Source organism: Trichomycterus rosablanca, chromosome 16 (assembly GCF_030014385.1).
Source record: "Trichomycterus rosablanca isolate fTriRos1 chromosome 16, fTriRos1.hap1, whole genome shotgun sequence".
Lineage (NCBI taxonomy): Eukaryota > Metazoa > Chordata > Actinopteri > Siluriformes > Trichomycteridae > Trichomycterus > Trichomycterus rosablanca.
Window position 1 is genome coordinate 25235222 of NC_086003.1, and position 23585 is coordinate 25258806.

General features: G+C 39.9%; 1 protein-coding gene across 1 annotated transcript in view; it reads left to right on the plus strand.

Moving 5' to 3' along the window:
• igsf9bb (immunoglobulin superfamily, member 9Bb) overlaps positions 1-23585 on the plus strand; it is a 100395-nt gene that overhangs the window by 68118 nt on the left and 8692 nt on the right. The window contains exons 12-17 of the mRNA XM_063011931.1: positions 126-237; positions 11676-11851; positions 12846-13072; positions 14915-14999; positions 16909-17070; positions 18348-18393. Coding sequence (XP_062868001.1) covers positions 126-237; positions 11676-11851; positions 12846-13072; positions 14915-14999; positions 16909-17070; positions 18348-18393 — 808 coding nt within the window. The remainder of the gene's footprint in view (positions 1-125; positions 238-11675; positions 11852-12845; positions 13073-14914; positions 15000-16908; positions 17071-18347; positions 18394-23585) is intronic.

Consider the following 23585-nt stretch of genomic DNA (forward strand, 5'->3'; position numbering starts at 1 on the left):
AATCATTTGTGCCTCCCACAGTGCTGTAAACCAGGAGAATGAAATATAGAAACTGACAGTAGTATTAATGGCTGGGTGTTTGTGTTTAGGAACCTGTTTTGACTCATGCTGTCCTCTCCCTACAGGCACAAGCCCTCACGCCCCAACCAACGTCCGTGTTTCAGTCTCGACGACCTCAGCCAACGTCTCATGGGAGCCCGCCTATGACGGTGGCTTCGAGCAGACATTCTCAGTCTGGTACGGCCATGTGTGAGTCATCCCAGCATGCTTTGCTTTCTGCTTCCTTTCCTAACTCTTTGTCTCTGCTTGTGTGTACTATCCATCTTTAAGTACGAGTCTTACATTTGCAGCATTTAGCATATGCTTTTATCCAAAGTAGTGGTAGGCTTGAACAAGCAACCATTTTATTGCTAGTCCAGTACCTTAACCACTGAGCTACCACTGCCATTTATTAAAGATCTCATTTTTAAACTCGCAAGCTCACAGATGGTTAGTACATACTCATCCTAAGCTGCGCCGCTGCTGTTGCCGCTGCTGCTACTGAATGGCTGCTGCATCTGTGTGGGTGGTGGAAGGGGATCCCTAGAAAATTGATGGAACTAACTGTTAAATCCAGCAGACACTGTCTGAAGTAAATGCAGTTGCAAGAAAAAGTTTGTGAGTCCTCTAGAATTGTTCTAGTCTGTTCTCTTCTAAACCACGCCATCATCTAATCCAGGGGTTTTCAACCTTTTTGGACACGCACCCCCTTTCTGTGTGCCGACCTCGAACTTGTAAACATCATACATACGATGCAACTTTGCTGATTGAAATATTTACTTCAAAAAGATATTACAGCCTTATCTTATTCAATGCGACGGCACCTGCTTTTGATGTAGATGAGTGCCCAAAATGTTACTTCACAGAGCCAAGTAGAGGCAAAAGTACATTAACTGCTAAGTTTGCTAGCTCAGAATACTCTGCTTTGACTGACAGAAAACTCAGGTGAGTAAAATTTTAGCTCCACGGGCAGAACGAGTCTGACTTGGCTCTGTGGTAATAGCAGTTTAATAAGGTGTCCCATCTGTAAGGAAAGCAAGTCACACAAAATGTTCTGCAGTAGCTGGTGTTTATTTAAAACCACAGCATTCATTAATAAAAGTAAAAACAGAGAGATGACTGAGAAGAGAAACTTACACTGCGCTTCATACGAATCGACTCCTGACTCACTTATAACGATATTGTGAACAGAGCATCTCCCACTATACACGCTCTTAAAGACACACACATATACCCACATGTCCTATAACAGCAGTCATTGTTTCGTCATCGATTTATCTTCACCGTTAGCCCTATTTTTAAGTTGTTTTTTTTCCAGACTGAGCTGGATAACATTAAACATGCGTGTGTGCATGGTCAGTGAGACTAATCAAATATGTCTCCTGTGTGTGAATAATAAATTGCTTTAGTTTTAGAAGTAATTCAATCTCGTAGTGTTGTGCCCCCCTAAACAGGTACTCGCACCCCACAGGTTGAAAACCCCTGATCTAATCAAATGGCATAAGTCTGTTAAAGTGTTACAGAGATACACAAAAACTGCAGAAGGTTACGAACACAAATTCATCTTGATTTTGCTAAAGACTATCTAAATATTGATATACAATTTATCAAGAATGTCCCATGAGAAGATAAGATAAAAGTGAAGCTTTTTGGCAGATATGCGTAACTTCAAAGTCAGAGCTAATATGACCTTAGTTTGTTGTCTATGGAGGACCAGCTCTGGGTTACTACTTCCCACCAGTGTAAAGATGCAGGTCCCAAAACCTCATCCAGCCTGGGAAGAATTATAGAAGAAGCATTATTCTTTAACTGATTTAATGGCCTCAAGGCCTGAACAGGGTGGACATTTACCCTGGACAGGGCATTAGGGAAACATTGACTGAAAAATTGTGTTAAGACATTTTAACAGGTGAATGTCTATTACATGAAACTTACTAGAAGATGGGTTATGCAAATGGAAATTAGCAAAAACACATTTAAACAATAGAAAAAAATGATAAACAGTTGTGATTTAAAAAACATTTTTTTGTTGAAAGCGAGCTGTTCATGCATGAAATCCAGTATGGTCTAAAATATTCTACCTTAGTGTTGGCTAAATCTCTTTAGCAGCTACATTATTGCTGCTAAAAATGGTTTTAACAGTTACAGAATAAAATATTTTATGTGCTCTTTACAGCCTAAACTAAAAGTGTTTGTTTAACTAAGATTAGTTTAGTAGAAAGTCTAGAACAATGTGTGGTGCTACTTTAATAAGAATACTTTACTGTTATTAGCCATTATTGTTTACTGTTAGTAACCCAATGCCCTTGGGCTCAGTCGGACAGTTACGGAAACATAACAAGATTTATCCAATCCATAAACTTCTTGTGTAAATATAAACAATCATGCCTGTGCTATTTGCATCCAATTGAAATATAAATAAACTTCAGGTACATTTCAGCCAGCCATGATTTTTTGCCACATAAATTGCCGTTCAACAAACGTACATAACAATAAAGCCCCGTTGGGGAGATAAGCCTGAAACGGCTCTTGACGGAGTCGTTCTGTAATACACTGCATACAAAGCACCTTATTAGAACAAGAACACAATTACAGCATAGTGTGCAATTAGTCTGCCCTTTAAAGGACTTTAAGCTCAGTAAAAAGTAATAACATATTCAGGTGATTTACAGGCCGCTGAGTCCAACTGTGCCATATGCCCAGCCAGCAGGAACGACATTTAAATAAACCCACACACAGCTTTGAGGGTTTTTTTTGAGAACCTGAGAGAATTTTAGATCTATGAAAGAATTTATCTTCGCTCTGTGCTCCCCACTGATAATTATACAGTACAGTAATTCAGATGTATTCCGATTCCACTCTGCATTTTAAAGGCCGACTAGACCCAATAAAAAGATTACTAATGACAGAACGATCCAGGCAAAGATACACTAATAGCAACAAGGCTTTTCAATTTCAGTCCGGGGCACCCATATCCATGTAAAGTTTGATTGTATGTATACGAGCACAAATTCGCACAGACGTATTTCACTCCTCAGAAGAGTAGCTGTTGTTATAGCTAAAAAGATCACATAGAGGTCTCATGTTATTTTGATATCATTTTTTTAATGGGATGTCCAACAAACTTATGGTCAGGTGTCCAAATACTTTTGGCCATATAGTGTTTCTGTGTAAGGGTAAACATTCAGCTCCCAGTGTGTTTGAGAGATAGTAAAAGAAAGTGATTTAGGACAGCATTAATATTCGTGCAGGAGACCCTCACCAGTCACTAGATTAGGATCAAAATTTCCTTCAAAGTGTCCTTCATTTCTACAGCACTGAGTCCCGCTTACAAAAACAAAGCTGTACACAGGGGGCTAATCTGAGACCATTTTTTATTTTTTTTAATTTAATATTTCATTACAAATCATATAATTATGAAATCAGCTCAACAGCTTAGAAAAAAAACAGGCATATTTATTTAATATTGTTTTTAAAGGTTGTACTTTGTATGGTCAAAGTATTTGGACACCTGACCATAATCTTGGTGTATATCTCGTTTCAAAAACATGTGGTATTAAAATTCTTGTTCATTTGTTATTAACATCAAAATAGTTTTTTTGTGTTTATGAATGTTGGATTTTGTTAAGTGCACTACTACACACTTTCTTACACCTCAGAACAGCGTTAGGGTGACGAGTGTTTGTCCTTCCAACTCTGTGTTCTGCTCTCCTATCTGGCTCAATCACATCCTGGCCTGATTTGTAAGCAGCAGGCACTCTCCTGAGAGTAGGCCAATGTCAAGAGCAGACTAAAGATGTCTTTTGGAAAGTGATGCTTAATGATGCTCTAACCTTTTAAGATGCTCTCCATGACTCTCCACAACAGATCCATAGATGCAGGCAGTTGGTATTGTCCTGTCACTTCCTGTGCCTTGCAGAAGTGATAAAAGCTGACCTTTGTGCTGGGATGAGTAACACAGGCCAGAGAGGCAACAGGTCCATGTTTGTCCAGCTAGGCCAAAAACAAGATCCTCTAGACTCGGATATGACTCATTCAAGAATTGGTACAAACAACATGGGGTAGTGTGTGTATTTATTGTAGAGGGTACAGGAAATGACTGGTAAAAAACAGAGTATGAGTAATGTACCATATAGTTTGAAATTGATATCATACACAATATGACCAAATGTATGTGGACCTCCCTATTTATTGAGTTTAGGTTTTTTAGTCAAAGTCATTGCTGACAGATCAAAATCAATTTAATGTCTACAACCTTGTGGCAACAGTTTCACTGTCTGCAAAGTGAGGTTCATAAATACATGGTTTGCTGAAAAGCAACTCCAGTGGTCTGTCTACATTTACATTTACATTTTCAGCATTTGGGTCATTCCTACAATTCGGTGCCTTTTGTGTCCCCATTATTGATAATTGTATTTATTAAGTAAATATTAAACAATACAATTTCTAAACATCTTACTGAAACAATTAACAACCCCCCCCCCCCCCCCCTACTACTGTTTTTATCACTTAGATACCGGAGGTTTTCCCCATGTTTCCAGTGCTGTACATTCTGATTTAGTGATGATATATGAGGTTTAATCATGAAAATATATCAGTCTTTCAATACTGTTTAAAAGGTTTTGCTTAAGTCCCTCTAAACCTTGGATTTTTTTTCTTTATGAGTTTGAGTTTATTGCTGATTATAAGGGTTTTTCACACGTCCCTCAAGTTCCTGTCCACCCTGTTATTTCCTACTACTGTCTCTTAAAATGAAAAGCTGTTTTACATACTGACATCATTTCCTGGAGCTCACATGATCTTTTTGGAGGGAAAACAACTGTGGAAGATGAGCGGCTTACTAAACTCCTCATTTTAATGTTGTTTTTTTCCACATTTTATCCTAAAAGTCTTATATGGTCAACCATAACATGTCCACCCTGTTATGGGATATATGAGAAAAAGCAATACGATTTGATAATTTTAAAAATAATCACACTAAAAAGCAGAGAATTCTTTGTCTGATTTCACTTTTATGCTAGCGTGGTTTTGCTTACTCGCTAGCTAATGGCTAATTTTATGTCAGAATGTCCACCCTGTTATGGTCCACCCTGTTACAACCTTATACATAACAGGGTGGACGTCACAGTGTAAATGAGGTGCATGTGTAATTTAGCTTGACCAATATTAGTTTGAAAAAGTATAACATGTCCTTTTTATAATAAAACATGAAAAACAAATTAAATCAGGTGTTTTGAACATATGCGGAAGTCGAACTGAACTGGATGTCCATGACTATAGTTTTAAACCCTTTTCTTAAACATCCTCTTTCTGTTACATTCCACTGCAGGATGGATTCTGTATATAACAGTGTTTGTGACAAATAAATCTTGAATTTAAAGTGTTAAGCAGGTACTCTCCACATTGGTTGTAGACCTTTTTCCTTATAGAGTCTGTTGGCTCTGGTTAAGAAGTGCTTCACATTCATGAAATGTACGCCCTTTAGTCTTCTTTGACCTGAACACTAATACCATACACAGACTGACAAAACGTAGCATCAGCAAAATTGGACACTGTTCACTCCCTCACTCCGTACTGAGCTGGATGAATGGCTGTGTTTCTGCTGGTGAAATACGACTCGGGTTCGTGCATACGCTAGGTGGTATATCAGAACGGAGCACACCGACAGTAAGAGCACAGTAAGCACACTTTGATTCATGTCCGTCCTGGGGTCCAGTCCTATCATATACACAATCACTATCCTTCTATCATGTCTGTCACCTGGATTCATGGTTGTGTTTACTCTTTGGCTATCAGTAGCTGCACTTATGATTTTGATTTACTCTAATGGACATATTAAAATTATTTTTATTATTGTGTTAAAAAAGGATGTTTTACGATCTAGTTATTTCAAGGACGCTTTTTGTAATGGAGTGGGGCTATAAACATCGGCCATACAAATTAAACCTGCTGTTTTTCAGCTGCATGAAATGCAGGGTGGGTCACAGGGGATTTTACAAAACTGTAGTTATGGAGTTCTATGCTCTAAATGATGTTGTTTGTGTTACAAGGGTTTTCTGATGTAGTTAGAAAAACATTAAAGCTTTAAAACTGGCTTATTTGGCAAAAAGGTTTAGAACCTCTGCAGTATAAGACCTGTTTTAGGTACTCGCAGATTCATGCTAATAGATGCAAACTGATGTTGCTCCTTTAAGAAACAAGCAGCACCTGATTTCATCAAGCACAAATGCTAACATATACAGTTCATGTTTTTGTGTAGCTGGAGGCTACGCTTATATCAATACTGTGAGTGACTTGACTATCATAGGTGTCGGAGTTGGGGGATTAAAACTCAAGTGTGTAAGTAAGAGAGAACACAAATTAGGAATGAGGACATAAATTGAATACATGGTTGAGCATCTCTTACACATAATAATACATCAGCATGAAACTCTTTGTATTAAACTCCATACTGGGCAGCACAGCCTCACAGCAAGAAGGTCCTGGGTTCGATCCCCAGGTGGGGCGGTCCGGGTCCTTTCTGTGTGGAGTTTGCATGTTCTCCCCGTGTCTGCGTGGGTTTCCTCCGGGAGCTCCAGTTTCCTCCCACAGTCCAAAGACGTTCAAGTGAGGTAAACTGGAGATACAAAATTGTCCAAGACTGTGTTTGACATTAAACTTGTGTACTGATGAATTGTGTGTAACCAGTAACTACCTGTTCTGTCATGAATGTAACCAACGTGTGTAAAACACGACATTAAAATCCTAATAAATAAAAAACTAAGGTAAGAGCTGTTGTGTTCCAAATACCACCTTATACAGTAAATAGTTTGATGAATTAAAGTTTAACTAATGGTGGGGCTACTGTTTTGAGTACCACACTGTATAGGATATTGAGTGTAGATTGAGACACAGCCCTCCAGTTTGCCAAATAGTGCAGCGCCCTCTTTGTTCCAAGTGCAGCCTGATTTTTAGATATTAAACAAGAATATGTGTTGTGTTATAGCAACTTTGTAAAACAGTCTAATATTTTATGTTTGTTTGTTTATTAGGATTTTAACGTCATGTTTTACACTTCTGTTACATTCACGACAGAAACGGTAGTTACTCGTTACACAAGGCAGTGGCGATTTCTCTAAGACTGCGAGGGAAGCTCAGCTTCCCCTAAAATGTCAAAAATTAAATGGTCAAATATGTACAGTTGTGTTAACATTTCATTGACTACAAATGCGTTAGAACACGTTCATCTCGAAGACGAGTTCGTTCAGAATCAGCTACTTATCACAAATCGACTGACTCGATTTTGTTAACTTCTCATACATTCCCGGAGCGTCAATGCTATTGCCCGTAGAAGCTGAGCGTCTATTCACTTCAACGGGGCTGCATGGAAAGGTTTTTTTCATTGCTTCGAAACTCGCCGGTCATTGGATAAATGCCACGATTTTGTCCCGCCCCCGGACGCTGAGCGTCTCTGGCGGTGAATGGAGCTGTGGGCGGGGTGAAATGTACTGTTGACCATGCCTCTTGATGAAATCATCTCAGGGATCATGTCTAGTCTGGTCAAAATTGGGTTTTGGGGATCTGTCTAACTTTGACCGGGCATTTAAAAGGCATGAAAAGAGCAATGAACATGTGAGTGCATGTGCAAGGTTAAGTTGCCTGGGCAGGGTCAGGGTTGAACATGCAGTTAATGAAGGTGCTCGCATTCAAGTGGCAAAACATAATGAAACAGTCAAACAAAATAGGGCCTTCCTAAACCGCCTTATTGATGTTACTTCCTTGCTTGGCCGGCAGGAGCTATCATTTAGGGGGCATGATGAGAGTAGTGAATCATCCAACAAGGGAAATTACAGGGAGTTCACAGAAACATTATCTAAATATGACTCTGTCCTGGCCACACAATTCCCGTCATCAGCTGTGTTTTCTGGTATGTCTCATTCTATCCAAAATGACTTGATCTTTGCTCTTGCAGCCATGCAATGTTTGTGCATTGCTATGCACATAGACTTAATCTGGTGCTGTCACAGGGGGCTAAATGCTTGTCTGAGTGCAGAATATTTTTTCCATCACTCTCTGGGTTTGCCACATTTTTCTCCAAATCCACAAAGAGGACATCTTTTCTTAAATCTGCAGGCTGTTCAAGGTTGCCCAGAAACACTCCTACTCGATGGAATTTCACATCATGGATAGTGAGCACTGTGGCAAACAACTACAGTGGGGTCAAAAAGTATTTAGTCAGCCACTGATTGTGCAGGTTCTCCTACTTAGAAAGATGAGAGAGGTCTGTAATTTTCATCATAGGTACACTTCAACTATGAGAGAAAAAATAAGAAAAAAAAATTCAGGAAATCACATTGTAGGATTTTTTAAGAATTTATTAGTAAATTTTGGTGAAAATAAGTATTTGGTCAATAACAAACAAGCAAGATTTCTGGCTCTCACAGTCCTGTAACTTCTTCTTTAAGAAGCTCTTCTGTCCTCCACTCGTTACCTGTATTAATGGCACCTGTTTGACCTCGTTATCTGTATAAAAGACACCTGTCCACAGCCTCAAACAGTCAGACTCCAAACTCAACCATGGCCAAGACCAAAGAGCTGTCGAAGGACACCAGGAAGAAAACTGTAGACCTGCACCAGGCTGGGAAGAGTGTATCTACAGTAGGCAAGCAGGTTGGTGTGAATAAATCAACTGTGGGAGCAATTGTAAGAAAATGGAAGACATACAAGACCATTGATAATTTCCCTTGGGGTCAAGATCTCATCCCGTGGGGTCAAAATTATCATGAGAACGGTGAGCAAAAATCCCAGAACTACACGGAGGGACCTGATGAATGACCTGCAGAGAGCTGGGACCAAAGTAACAAAGGCTACCATCAGTATACACACTACGCCGAGAGGGACTCAAATCCTGCAGTGCCAGGCGTGTCCCCCTGCTTAAGCCAGTACATGTCCAGGCCTATCTGAAGTTTGCCAGAGAGCATATGGATGATCCAGAAGAGGATTGGGAGAATATCATGTGGACAGATGAAACCAAAATGGAACTTTTTGGTAAAAACTCAACTCGTCGTGTTTGGAGGAAGAAGAAAAACCCAAGAACACTATACCTACTGTGATGCATGGGGGTGGAAACATCATGCTTTGGGGCTGTTTTTCTGCAAAGGGGACAGGACGACTGATCCGTGTTAAGGGAAGAATGAACGGGGCCATGTATCATGAGATTTTAAGCCAAAACCTCCTTCCATCAGTGAGAGCATTGAAGATGGAACGTGGCTGGGTCTTCCAGCATGACAATGATCCCAAACACACTGCTCGGGCAACGAAGGAGTGGCTCCGTAAAAAGCATTTCAAGGTCCTGGAGTGGCCTAGCCAGTCTCCAGACCTCAACCCCATAGAAAATTTGTGGAGTCCATGTTGCCCAGCGACAGCCCCAAAACATCACTGCTCTAGAGGAGATCTGCATGGAGGAATGGGCCAAAATACCAGCTACAGTGTGTGCAAACTTGGTGAAGACTATTTAGTTGAACTTTTGTTATTGACCAAATACTTATTTTCCACCATAATTTACAAATAAATTCTTTAAAAATCCTACAATGTGATTTCCTGGATTTTTTTTTCTACAGACCTCTCTCATCTTTCTAAATAGGAGAACCTGCACAATCAGTGGCTGACTAAATACTTTTTGGCCCCACTGTATGATGGCCTCCTGCAGACTTTTTATAACATCATTGCAGATAAGACACTGGATGATGACACATTGGATTTTGCCAAGTAAAGTTTTGTAATGAAACTGGAGGATTTTTAATTTGTGTTCATGTTGTACACATATGAACAAATCTTCTCAGAGACTGATGTGGTCTTTGATATCGTCCAGCAGAGGGCCATGGATGTTCTCTACTGCAAGAAAAGAATTGAGTCTCTTCTTGCTTTTGTCAAAGAGCTCAGAGGGGGCTTTTTAAGCTGTTTATGCCAAAGCAGCAGGTCTCACATCAGACCCACGAGATGAGCCCATGAGAAAGCACCATCTCTCCCAATTCCAGGATTCCCAGGAGCGCTACAGAAATCTGTACATGGCCATCCTTGATAATCTCATGGAGCAGATTCCTCTGCGTTTTTCAAATTTGGAAAGTTTGCGCTTAGTCAATTAGTCAATCCAGGGAAGTTTGATGACATGAGAGAAGTGTTCCCAGAGGAGGCATTCCAGAGTGTCCTGAAAAGTTATGGCCGATACTTTGATTCAGGGAGACTGAGGTCTGAACTTCAAGTCCTGTATTCAAATCAGAACTTACAGGGGAAAGCTGTGTGATTTCTTGGTTTTTCTAAAAGACATGGAGTTGGACAGTGCAATGCCTCAGCTGTACAAGCTGTTATCGTTAGTGGCAACAATTGGAGCTACATCTGCGGGTGTAGAAAGGAGCTTCTCCTGTTTAAAAAGGCTTAAGTCTTACACCCGCAACACAATGGGCCAAGGCCGTCTAAGCAGCCTAGCTCTGATGGCCATTGAGAGGACACTGGTCAAGTCCCTGGAAAAGACGCCTTCTTGGTACGATAGGATCACAGGCCATTTTCTTGAAAAGGAACAGAGGGCAGAATTTATGTATAAATAAATTGACAAATTTTATGATGTAAGCCGACAATGAGCTTCCCCTCTTTGAAAGACCAGCAGCCGCCACTGACACAAGATTCATCAGTTCACAAGTTTTAATGTCAAACACAGTCATGGACAATTTTGTATCTCTAATTTACCTCACTTGCATATTTTTGGACTGTGGGAGGAAACTGGAGCTCCCGGAGGAAAACCACGCAGACACAGGGAGAACATGCAAACTCCACACAGAAAGGACCCGGCCCCACCTGGGGATCGAACACAGGACCTTCTTGCTGTAAGGCGACAGTGCTACCCACCGAGCCACCGTGCCGCCCGTATAATATTTTAAAGTGGATTTTTAGTATTATTTTTGATGGTTTATTCATTCGCAGCTTTACATAGCAGCGCTGCTTGTAACCATTTGTATTTTATATTTTTACATTCCCAACATCCCAACTCCCAATTTCTTTGTCATTTGCATGATAATATTTTCTTTTCTATTATTCAGTTATTTGGAGTATTTATTCATTAAATATTTGTGGACGAAGCATACTGTTTAAGCAGTAGATTGGACAATCAAGTCCGTTTATACTTAAGAGGTTGTCTTAAGAGGTCGTTTACAGAGATTAAGACAGTGACTTAAAACATTGGTTGAGAAGCACCATGGTCCAAAAGAAGTTTTTACATCTCACTGTAATGCAAGTGCACTGCTGTTTAGTGGCAAGGGTTTAATTATTCAGTACTTGTAACAGCAATTAATAGGAAACAAACAGTTTTTTGGCTAACTGTTGTTTTAGTTCTTTAGTTCTTTAGTTCTTTAGTTCTTTAGTTCTGTGTGTGTGTGTGTGTGTGTGTGTGTGTGTGTGTGTGTGTGTGTATGTGTGTGCGTGCGTGCGTGCATAATTTGAATGGCATTGCTTTACATTCTCACATCCAGTTTGCAGCCCCCTTTACTTAAAAAATCCCCCCACAGGTCTGATGGCAGTCGTTATCAGTGGATGTGTGAGTGTGTGTACTGTGTACTGCAGTGTAGAGATGAGTTTTTTCTCATGAATGTGGCTTCCCCCTGTAGGGTGAAGAGGGAGCAGCTGGGCTCTCATGACTGGCACTCCACCTCCGTCCCTAGCGGACAACACTGGCTGCTGGTGCAGGGCCTGGAGTCCGAGACGGCCTACCAGTTTAGCGTCCTGGCGCAAAACAAGCTCGGCACGGGTCCCTTCAGCGAGGTCGTCACTGTGAACACTCTAGGTAGGAATGCACACGATCAAAGTCCATCTTAATGCCATGTATGCTTTTCAGACCTCACAAATGTTCTGTTGCCTGAATTGGCAGTGGCACCATTCACAACATTTTATGGAAAGCTTTCTCAAAAGATTGGAGGCTGTTCCACGTGGTTTTGGAATGAAATGTCCAACAAGCTCATGGTCAGGTGTTCACATACTTTTGGCATAATAAATGACTTTAACCTTATACAGCACATTTAGGACAATTTGGAATGTTAAATGCAAATTAGGTATTACCCAACATTAGTACCTAGACTCATTATTTATCTTCTGGCTCAATAGAAATGAATTCCCACAATTATTTTCCAGAAAGCAAGAGATAATGCACAGCAGCATTGTTCCAGTTTCTTTTTTTGCATCCAGAAACATGCAGAAGGTTTATTGGCCACTCTAAACTGTGCTTAGGTGTCAGCTAGTTAGTGAATTAATGAGAGGTTGCTATTCTGCAATTAATTAACACTCACTCAAAGACATGCAGTCAGACCAATTAGATCTCCTAAAATTGCATCGCAAGTATGTGTGTGTGTCTGTCTGTCTGTCAGTGATGGACTGGCCACCTGTCCAGGGTGTTTCTTACCTTTCACCCTAAGAATCAGACCCACCAAGACCCTGACCAGAATAAAACGATGGTAAAAAAAAAAAAAAAAAAAAAAAAAAAACAGACGATGAATGACTAAATGAATTTCATTTTATATTTGTTGGTGGTGATCTAAACAAGTTGTTTGAGGTCCTGTTATTGCAGCAGCTTGCTGCCATCCCTAGACACTGACATTACTGGTTCTTAGCTTCTAGTCCACTAACATTTTGGTGATGTAAGTGAACCCTAATGAGCTGGAATTCCACTTCTTTGTGGAAAAAAGTTTACTATGTCCCTGCTAGAAAACTGTCTTTTAGCGATGAAATGATTGATGTGTTAAGTGTTTTTGGTTTGGACACATGCCGCATTTTTGTCCCTGCAGTATTTCCTATAAGTACCCCTGAACCACTGGTGCTGCTTACCCCACCACGGTGCCTCACAGCCAACCGGACACAACAGGGAGTCCTACTAACGTGGCTCCCTCCAGCCAATCACACGTCGCCGATCAATCACTACATCATGGAGTTTCGCCTGGGCGAGAGGTGGGACGTCCTTGATGATGCAATTCCCGCAGGAGAGACGGAGCTGTTAGCCAGAGATCTGATTCAGGTAAACGTGTGATTAACGTCTGCTGACAGAACCTCTAACGAGGCAGGGGTTCATGGAAGAGAATTTGCATACTGCTACTTAAATGGGTGCAGAGAATGTGCAGAATCATCTGTTTTCAGAAGCTTTCAATATTCAGCACAGTTAGGTGTCACTCTGTGTATTTACATAATAATTTACATAATTTACATAATAATAAGGTTGCTTTGAAGAGCTAACTGGAGTTAAATGTTTTCAGTTTCTGGAGGTGTGTGATCCCAGTGATGCAAGAAACCCTTGAATGTCCATAGTTCTTTTCTAATTCAGCAAACATTTTCAAAGTGAAGAAGCTACAGAACACAAACTCTCCTGATGATCCCAGTCTCCGTTAGCAGTGCATTTGATTCTTTTCATTTACAGCATTTAGCAGACACTTTTATCCTTACCATACTGACACAATACAGTATAACACAAGCAATGGAATGTCAAGAGCCTTGCTCAGGGGTTCTACAATTGCTGAAATTTGATGGTCGGGGGGCTCGAACCAGCAGCTTTACAATCAATAGTTCAGTACATTAACCACTGAGCTATCACTGTCCTTATGGTTTATTGCAATGGGTGACCCTGGATGAAGGTAGCATAAAACCAAATTGTCAGTGTGCAAAACATATGAAGATCATCAGCAGCAGAGGCACAATGTTGGAATTAATATGGATAACTCCCCCTCTCCTAGGGTTTCCACAAGGTTTTGGACTGTGTCTGTGGACAATGATGCCCATTTATTATATATCATTTGTGGGATCAGACACTGAGGAGGGAGAAGAAGGCCTGGTTCAAGATTCATCTCGAAGGTGTTCAGAGGCTGAGGTCTGAGCTCTCTGCAGGCCACTGAAGTTTCTTCACTCCTTCATGTACTCTTTGTCCAGTGGGGTACAGTCATGATGGAAGAGAAAAAAGGCCTTACTTAAACTGTCACCATAAAGTTAAAAGCATATCATTTGTTTGATGTCACTGATTTAAAACACACCCAGTAATGGTCGTACCTGAAACACTGGGACTGTCGAGAGAGTTTTGTGTCATTGGCCTCAGATCCCAAATTCAAAATGTTAACAGAAATTTGTAACTTTGCAACTGGTCCTTTGGACTAAAGTTTTGGACAGAGGCAAAAAACAATAGAACCAAAAGCCAGACAGCAACCTTGTACAATAGAATAGAGTTAGAATAGAGTTTTACTGCCACTGTAAATAGAAATTCTTTCAAATACATGAACACATATACACAGAAATAAATTAAATGATTACAAATGGTGGGTGGCACAGTGGTTTATTACGCTAGCCCACCACCACTGAGATCCGTGTTTAAATCTCAGCAGGTGCTATAGGCCAGGTGGGCGAATACACAAACATAATTGGCTATGTGTGTGTAAATGCTGTTATTTATCAGAAAATAACAGCATTTATACACAAACGGTTCATAAACTGCTTTAACCATGTAACATATGGTTCTCCGTTTACATTTTTGGATTACAATACATTATGTATCTAAAACTACATAAGAACAAAACAGCTTATATAAAGTTTACCTCGTAGCTTGTAGAAATGAGACATTTTTTTTTTTTGAAGACCTGTGATGGATTGGCATCTTGTACAAGGTGTGTTACTAAATTGCACTCAGTGATTCTGGAGAAAGTGGACCCACCGTGACCCTGACTATGATTAAGCTTTGGTGAAATGAAATAAATAAAAATTACATTTATTTAAAGTAGTATTTCTTGCCAGACTGCATTTTCAATGTATAAACTTAAAGTGTGTGTGTTTGTGTGTGTATGTGTGTGTTTTTGTGTTATATATTGTTTTGTTTTCGCAGGAGGCATGGTATGAGTTTAGAGTTATGGCAGTCATGGACGACCTCATCAGTGAACCCAGCAACGTAGTCGGGGTCTCCAGTACAGGTTAGTGGAGTGAACTTGTTCATTTACATGTTCACTCGAGTTTTTTTTCTTGGATTTCTTTGTTGCATTTTCTCCTAATGTGGTCAGTTCCAATTTCTGACTATAACTTATAGTTTATAATTTTTTGCCCAAGATGGGTAAAGCGGTGGTAAGACCATGAGTGAAAACAACTACACTGCGCTGCCATCTGCTGGATGTAGTGTGTAGTTACAAGCTGTAGTTACTGTAATTTGAGTGAGCTTGTGAGTTTGTAAAATGATTTAATGAAAATTCCAAAACAAGTGTTTATATCATAGGTTAGTTTGTGCACTATACTCACTAAGTAACAAAATGATTTATTTTTCTTAAATTAGCTTCTAAAGACAGGTTTCTTTTACTGTAATTATTGTTACTGTCATTTCAAAACAAAATAATTAATAAACAAAATAAACAAAATAAATAATATTATGTAAATGGCCTTTAATTTGACTTTAATAACCATATACAATTATACAATTATTCATCAATTATACATATACAATTATTCATGTTAAATGCACTACAGAGAAATATTCAACACAAGTCCTAATTTGCACCCAGTTTAGTCATGGCCAGTTGGTATTCCGCACGCAATAATGTGCTTAGTGAAAGCCTGGCAGGTTTGCAACCTCTGCTCGATTGGGGACGGGGGTGGCGGCAGCAACAAGAGAGAAATACACTGATCAGCCATAACATTAAAACCACCTCCTTGTTTCTACACTCACTGTCCATTTTATCAGCTTCACTTACCATATAGGAGCACTTTATATCATTCTCAGCACTGCAGTGACACTGACATGGTGGTGTGTTGTTCTGGTATGAGTGGATCAGACACAGCAGCGCTGCTGGAGTTTTTAAATACCGTGTCCACTCACTGTCCACTCTATTAGACATTCCTAACTAGTTGCTCCACCTTGTAGATGTAAAGTCAGAGACGATGGCTCATCTGTTGCTGCTGTTTGAGTTGGTCATTTTCTAGACCTTCATCAGTAATTACAGGACGCTGCCCACAGGGCGCTGTTGGCTGGATGTTTTTGGACTATTCTCAGTACAGCAGTGACAGTGAGGTGATTAAAAACTTCATCAGCGCTGCTGTGTCTGATCCACTCATACCAGCACAACACACACTAACACACCACCACCATGTCAGTGTCACTGCAGTGCTGAGAATGATCCACCACCTAAATAATACCTGCTCTGTGGGGGTCCTGACCATTGAAGAACAGGGTGAAAGGGGGCTAACAAAGCATGCAGAGAAACAGATGGACTACAGTCAGTAATTGTAGAACTACAAATTGCTTCTATGGTAAGTGGAGCTGATAAAATGGACAGTGAGTGTAGAAACAAGGAGGTGGTTTTAATGTTATGGCTGATCAGTGTATTTCTCTCTTGTTGCTGCCGCCACCCCCGTCCCCAATCGAGCAGAGGTTGCAAACCTGCCAGGCTTTCACTAAGCACATTATTGCGTGCGGAATACCAAGCACTGTTATTCTTGACCAGCTGCCCCCTATGCAGGTGCCTTGACTGGTCAGCAGAGGCTGCACTTACACCAGCGATGTGGAACCTGTTTCAGTAGTTGTGCCATTCATGCAGACACACAGAAAATTGTGTGTCAGTTTAGGCACCCGGCTGGCTGATAGCAGAACTGAGATTTAAACTCGAGAGCTTGAGATCTCTGCACTGGTGGGCTAGCATGTTTTATCGCTGCATTACCCAAGTGCCCATAAATCCTAATTTGAAGAGAATTTTATTTGTCCTTTAAGATCTTTAAATTTTATGATAAATACAATCTTATAAACCTTATAACTACAATTATTTTATGAAAGCATTTCCTCTGGGACTATATTTGCTCAGTGTGGTTGCTCTCAGACTGCCCTTTTGTGTGTGTCAGACTTCTTCCCACTGCCAGACATACCAGAAGAAGGGTTGGCACGTCCGGTGGTGGCGGGCATTGTGGCCACCATCTGCTTCCTGGCAGCAGCTATCCTTTTCAGCACACTGGCAGTCTGCTTCGTCAACAAGCAGAGACGGCGCAAGCTCAAAAGGAGACGAGGTGAGCGGCATCTTAACAAGTCTCATGTTTTCTATCACTGAGAGACACAGTAGACCTGAACTCCTGCACTCAGAAATATGGTGAATTCGAAAGTATTCAGACCCCATGAGTTTTTGCACATTTTGTGTTGTGGATTTGATTTTGAATAGATATGTTTTTTAAAAGTCTAGGGGTCTGAATTTAATGTGCATAAATTCCATACAACAACTTGGCAAAGAGTATATACAGTATATTTTAAATTAAGGTTTAATGAACCTTGTACTGGTTTGGTGCCCTGTCCAGAGTATTCCTGTTTTAAGCCCAGTGTGTCCCAGTGGAACCGGACCCCCTACAACCCTGACAAAGATAAAGTGGTTGATGAAAATAAATAAAAATAAAATCAATTAACTTTAAGTTTTTGGGGTTTTTTTGGTCCCAGTTTGGGTATATAGGGCGGCACAGTGGCTCGGTGGGTAGCACTGTCGCCTCACAGCAGGAAGGTGCTTGGTTTGATCCCCTGGCTGGGCGGTCCGGGTCCTTTCTGTGCAGAGTTTGCATGTTCTCCCTGTGTCTCCGTGGGTTTCCTCCGGGAGCTCCGGTTTCCTCCCACAGTCCAAAAACATGCAGTCAGGTTAATTGGAGACACTGAATTGCCCTATAGGTGAATGGGTATGTGTGTGTGTTTGTATGTACTGTATGTATGTGTGTCTGCCCTGAGATAGACTGGCGCCCCATCCAGGGTGTTACTCTGTGCCTTGTGCCCATTGAAAAGCTGGGATAGGCTCCACCCCCCCCCCCCCCCCCCCCCCCACCACCACCACGACCCTAATTGGATAAGCGGCTAAGAAAGTGAGTATGGGTATTGGAAAAATATGTGCAGGTCCCATAAACTCTGGCATCCTATGCCGCTTGCATGACACCCTAGCTGGTCAAGGATGTCAAAACATTGCTGCGCGACCCAATCACCTGTGTGGAGAAATACATTTGTCAGATGACAACCGAATCACTTATTTTTGGAGCGTGAGCCAAAAATTTTGTATGCTCTTCTTGTGATAACCTGGATTGTGTCAACCCTCTCATTCATTTTATTTCATTTATTTTGTACCACCTTTTTATCCTGACCAGGGTCACTGTGGGTCCAATTTTTTCGAAAACACTAGGCACAAGGCAGGAATACACACCAGAGATTCAAACCTGGATCTCAGCAGTGGCAGACTAGTGTAATAGCAATATTTCTATTATATCTATAATATTTCTGTTTTATCTACAAATCTGTTTTTTGCTTTCGTTTTGTATAGATCCTCAACTTTCAATAACACACACCAGGAAAAGCGTTGAGACTCCGTAAGTAACCACTTAAACTTTTACCATGTTTTTTTTATTTGTGGTGTGGTGTGGTGCGGTGTGGTACTTCAGACAGTGCTAATCATAGTCTTGTGTTTTTTTGCACCCATCTGTACAAACCCTATTTCTAAAAAAGTTGGGACATTTTGTGAAATGCAATAAAAACAAGAATCCGTGATTTGTTAAATCTCTTAAATGTTTAATTAAGTGACTTAAAAATACATATAAAAGATTGGCATGTTTACTTCTGTGTTACATCACCTTCCTTGTTACTTTTCTTGTCACTTTTTAATGGTCACTTATTGTTGCAGTTTTGTAAGTAAAATTTTTGTCCATTCTTGCTCGATAAATGACTTTAGGTGCTTGATAGTCCAGGTCAGCATTTTCTTTCTCCTTTTTGTAGCATACATTGTCAATAGGAGACAGATCTGTCAAGCACATGCACTCTGTGTCTATGAAGTGACTGTTGTAGCACATGCAGAATGAGGCCTGGCATTGTCTGGCTGAAATAACCATGGACTTGATTTCCAGTCCTGGTCCTGGAATACCCCTTTACTGCACATTTTAATCATTTTTTTCTACAGTGCATCAAGAAGGACCTGTAATTACCTGTCTGTAGTCTAACTATATTTGTAAGTGTTAAATATGCACAACAGAGGTTTGACAAGGGCTAGCGCTCCTCCACATAAGACACAAAGCAACTATATATCTAAAGATCAACTTTAATGAAATTAAACTTAACACACTGAAACTTGATAACTGAAATTTCTGCTGACTAGAGGAAAATAATTGTGATGCAGTATTTATCTGAAATGTGACTTTATTAATCTGTACATATTAAGTTTGGTGGTACAAAACACACTTGAAAAGGAAATGTTTGATTTTGAAATATAACCTCTTATTTAATAAAGTGTGATTGTTACTGGGTTCATATTAAAGATCATGTACAATGCTCACAGTGGTTGCTATAAGAGGAGTATTTGGGAATATTATGGAGCTATAAAGTTTTTAAGTTGTGGCACCTTTTATATGTATGTATGGGATTTAATTCATGCATTTATAATTTTTGACAAAAAACAGCTAGGCATTTACACCAATTAGGCATAACATTATGACCACCTTCCTAATATTGTGTTGGTCCCAGGTAAGATGTTAGCAGCAGATCCTTTAACTCCTGTAAGGCCAGCCTTCTTTCCCACATGCATCAATGAGCCTTGGCCGCCCATGACCCTTTCGCCAGTTTACCACTGTTCTTTCCTTGGACCACTTTTGATAGATACTGACCACTGCAGACCGGGAACTCCCCACAAGAGCTGCAGTTTTGGAGATGCTCTGACCCAGTTGTCTAGCCATCATAATTTGGCCCTTGTCAAACTCGCACAGATCCTTACGCTCGTCCATTTTTCCTGTCACATCAACTTTGAGGATAAAATGTTCACTTGCTGCGTAATACAGTATATCCCACCCACTAACAGGTGCTGGGATGAGGAGATAATCACTGTTATTCACTTCACCTGTCAGTGGTCATAATGTTATGCCTTGTCGGTGTATTTTTATTGACCAAGTACACAAAAAAATAAGACCTACTACTCAGGTGGAATTTTCCATACACTTTTATACATGTGGCTGTTGAACTAGGACCAAAACCAGCATTTTTGTTGTATAGTTTAAGTTATTTTAACTCTTAACCCTTGAGTTGACACTGACTTTACTGCCTTGTTCTTTGGGATCCAGATTTTGAATCGACTCTTTGGGCTTCTACACATAGATATGATTGGCTATGTCTGAGGAGGGGCATGGCCGAGGCTACTTGATGGATTGGCATCCTGTGATTCCGGGGAATGCATGTTAAAACATAATTATTACAGGATATGTTGGATTATATAAATAGTTATAATTAAAGCCAGCAAAATGTATTACATTTTCAGAACTAATAATATATAATTCATGATGTAACTTATAAAAAGTCAAACTTAACTGAAACGTCTTTGTTCATGTAACTTCTAATGTCTTTTAGCTCATTTTCTGCTCTTTCCCTCTTTGTCGCTTGTCCTGTCTTGCTCTGTTGGGTGATAGAAAACAAAACATATTTGACAGCCCTCATGCTCCGCTGCTATGCCCTCTGTTTCAGGACTCCTCTAACCTCCTTGCCTGGCATTCAGCCATCTTGGAAAGGGAACTAATGGGAACAAGTCCAGGCCCCCAACTTTTAGTTTTCAGTGAGTGCTTGCACCTTGTGCAGTGGTGTCCGCTGGCTTGGCCGTATGCCCGCTTGTGCACTGCTGTTCACAGCTGTAATGGCAGAGATTTTCACCACTGTCTTATGAAAATGCACAGTCTACTGACCTTAAATGCATCAGCTGTTGAGTCATGTGCATTTGCAGTGAATGATGCAGCTTAAGTTTGTTTAATTTAAAACTGACGACGTAATAATAGGGCTGGTCCTAAGACGTTTGAAGCCCTAAGTAATGGTTGATTAATTTATAGAGAACCTATGTGATTTCACTATATGTATTTCACTTTATTTCATCCACATTTTTGGGTAATTCAGATTGACTGAATTAGCTTGATGGCTCAGGCATTAAATGAAGGTGAGATGTGGAGGTGAGCTTTTACTCTCCTCCCTGTCAGGTCCTGGCTGGCTGGCATCATTATGGCACATTAGGCATGCACTACGCTGACCATCAGGTTCACCCCACTGGCTCTCACTGCTACTGTTCTACATCTCTCTGCCTTAGTAGCGCCTTAGTGATTTTATCTCTGCAGGCTTACAATACTGTAGACTAAATGTTCCTGAACAGATTCCACAATTTCTCAGATTTTGCAGAGTAAATTACCTGATTTCTTGGAGCATGCCTGTTACTGCAGTTGGAAAGCAAAAAAGACACACTGCCTTAGTTAAACACACCACTACCTCAACGTTTCGTATATAGAAGAGCGTCATAACAGTTTAATTCAATGCAATTCTTTAAAATTGTGAAGATTAAATGACTAATGAAAGCGATAAGCAACATTCTTGGCGTGTGGCCAAAATATTGATGTACTTACCATAGTGCAAACTGAAATCCATGCAGTTCCACTGCTTCACTAACAGATCTAAACAGACAATACAATATCATGTGTGAATAGTGACTTAGTGAGATAGTTGGAGGCACAATGTTGCAGCTGAAAATGTGGCGCCGCACAGTAACATGGGTTCTGAGGACATGGTTTAGATTCCTGTATCCGATCAGTGTCTGTGATGAGATTTAAATGTTCCTCCTGTATTCACTTCTTCTAGGTACTTTCCTAGATACTTACTTTTCTAGATACTTCCACTTTCTATTTTGACCCACTTTCTAAATACATGCAGAAGGTAAATTAGCTATTCAGAACTGCCCCAAATGGAAGTGAGGAGCTGAGTGAGTGAATGTGTGATTATGTCTTGTTCTGCAATAAATTTGCACCAAGTCAAGAATACTATTTTAGGGAGATACTGGACCCACCATTTTAGTAAAAATAAACGAATGATTTCTAGTAGTAAAACTGTAGAATTGCACATGACAATTCTGCATGATTCTATTAGGAAATAATTTTACAGACATTTGAGTTAAATGAAAAGTTTCATAATCCTGGAAAAAACAATTGCTTTTTTTGTACAATTATTTGCACATTTATTACAAACATCTAACTTTATGCAACAATCAGTCAGCCCTACTGCATTAATTAAAAGTGACCAACTGACCTTAAATTATTTTGGTTAGGTGCCATTTTTAGCGCAGAAGTGAGATTTAAACACTTTGGTGTTACCGCTAGGCAAGAAAATTACTGAACACCAGCAAAAAATTATTCTGAGGTCGTAATCTAGTTTTATGCGAGTATGAATAAAAAGTGCTCATGGAAGAATAGCTACAGTCGCTGTCTTTTATTAGCAATGTATGCTGAGAATTTGCTTAATTATCATAATGCTTAATTATCTTAATGCTTATATTTGCCAAAAAATTCTCCAAATAATCGCTTCATTGTTCTTCTTGTTGTTGGTCCATTTCCTTTGATTGATGGAATTAATTGGTGTAGCAACAAAGTTTCAGTCAATAACTGTTTGTCTACAAGATATTTATACATTTTAAAGTAACATATGTAACTTTTTCAGCATGTCACATCACGGCTTGTGTAAAAACAGAGACTCTTGTCTCACATTTAAAAGGGTGCATTATAAAATACAACAACAACGTCCAAACAGTAAAAAAAAATTACACTTTTTAAATTTGATCAACTGATGTATACAACCCATCAAAAAAAGTATTAAGTGTTCTGGTGTATTTTAAGTTTAATGTGCGGTCCCACTCAGCAGAGATTGGATGTGAAGTCTCAGTGGTCCAAATAGCCTGGTCGGACACCTAACAGACATTGTCCTACTGGCTGTTTAAGGCTATGGCACAAGTAGGGAAGGAATACAGAGAGTGTAGTGTGATTGTTGGTAGCGGCTGCTGGTCAGTAAAACAGAATGTCGCTAACTTTTCACACGTCCTTCTTAGCCACTAGCAGGGGAGCCGCAGTGGAGAATTCCAAATGACTAAGCACAGTTTTGACAAAGCACAAGAATTAAGTAGGATAAATGCAATACAAAATAAAAAATCAGAATCGCACATTTTGCAGTGTCGGTGTATATGAAAAAATCATTTACTGAATGTATTAACATAAAACCTGAAGCTGTGTTGTAGCCGTGTGGAAACTCTTAATGAAATTTTGCACAAAGCAATGCATGAAATTATATATAAACATTAAAATTGTCATAAACGGTGCATTTATTTATAATAGATTTTGATTGTTTGTAGTTATTGTACATAGTTTGTAATTTGTTTCCATTTCAAGTATTTTATTTGCAGGCTGGTGGACCATGTAAAACTTTGCTGAGTGTTTAATCACCCAATAATATACATTTCAGATTTTCAGATTTCACTGCCAGGCCTTCTCTGAACTGCTGCGTTCTTGTGACCAACACCCCCCTGCACACTCGAGCTTGACCACGCTGCAGCGGAAATTTTGCTTTCAGTCATATTTTGTTTAGTTTTGGTGTTCTTATGGTTATTGTTGTCACGTAGAGTGGGTATTAGTGGGATTGGTGAATATTCTGCATTTACATTGTTCATGGAAACTGCTTCATTCAGTGTCGACTCAAGTTCAACTTTTCACACCTGCATGCTGATATG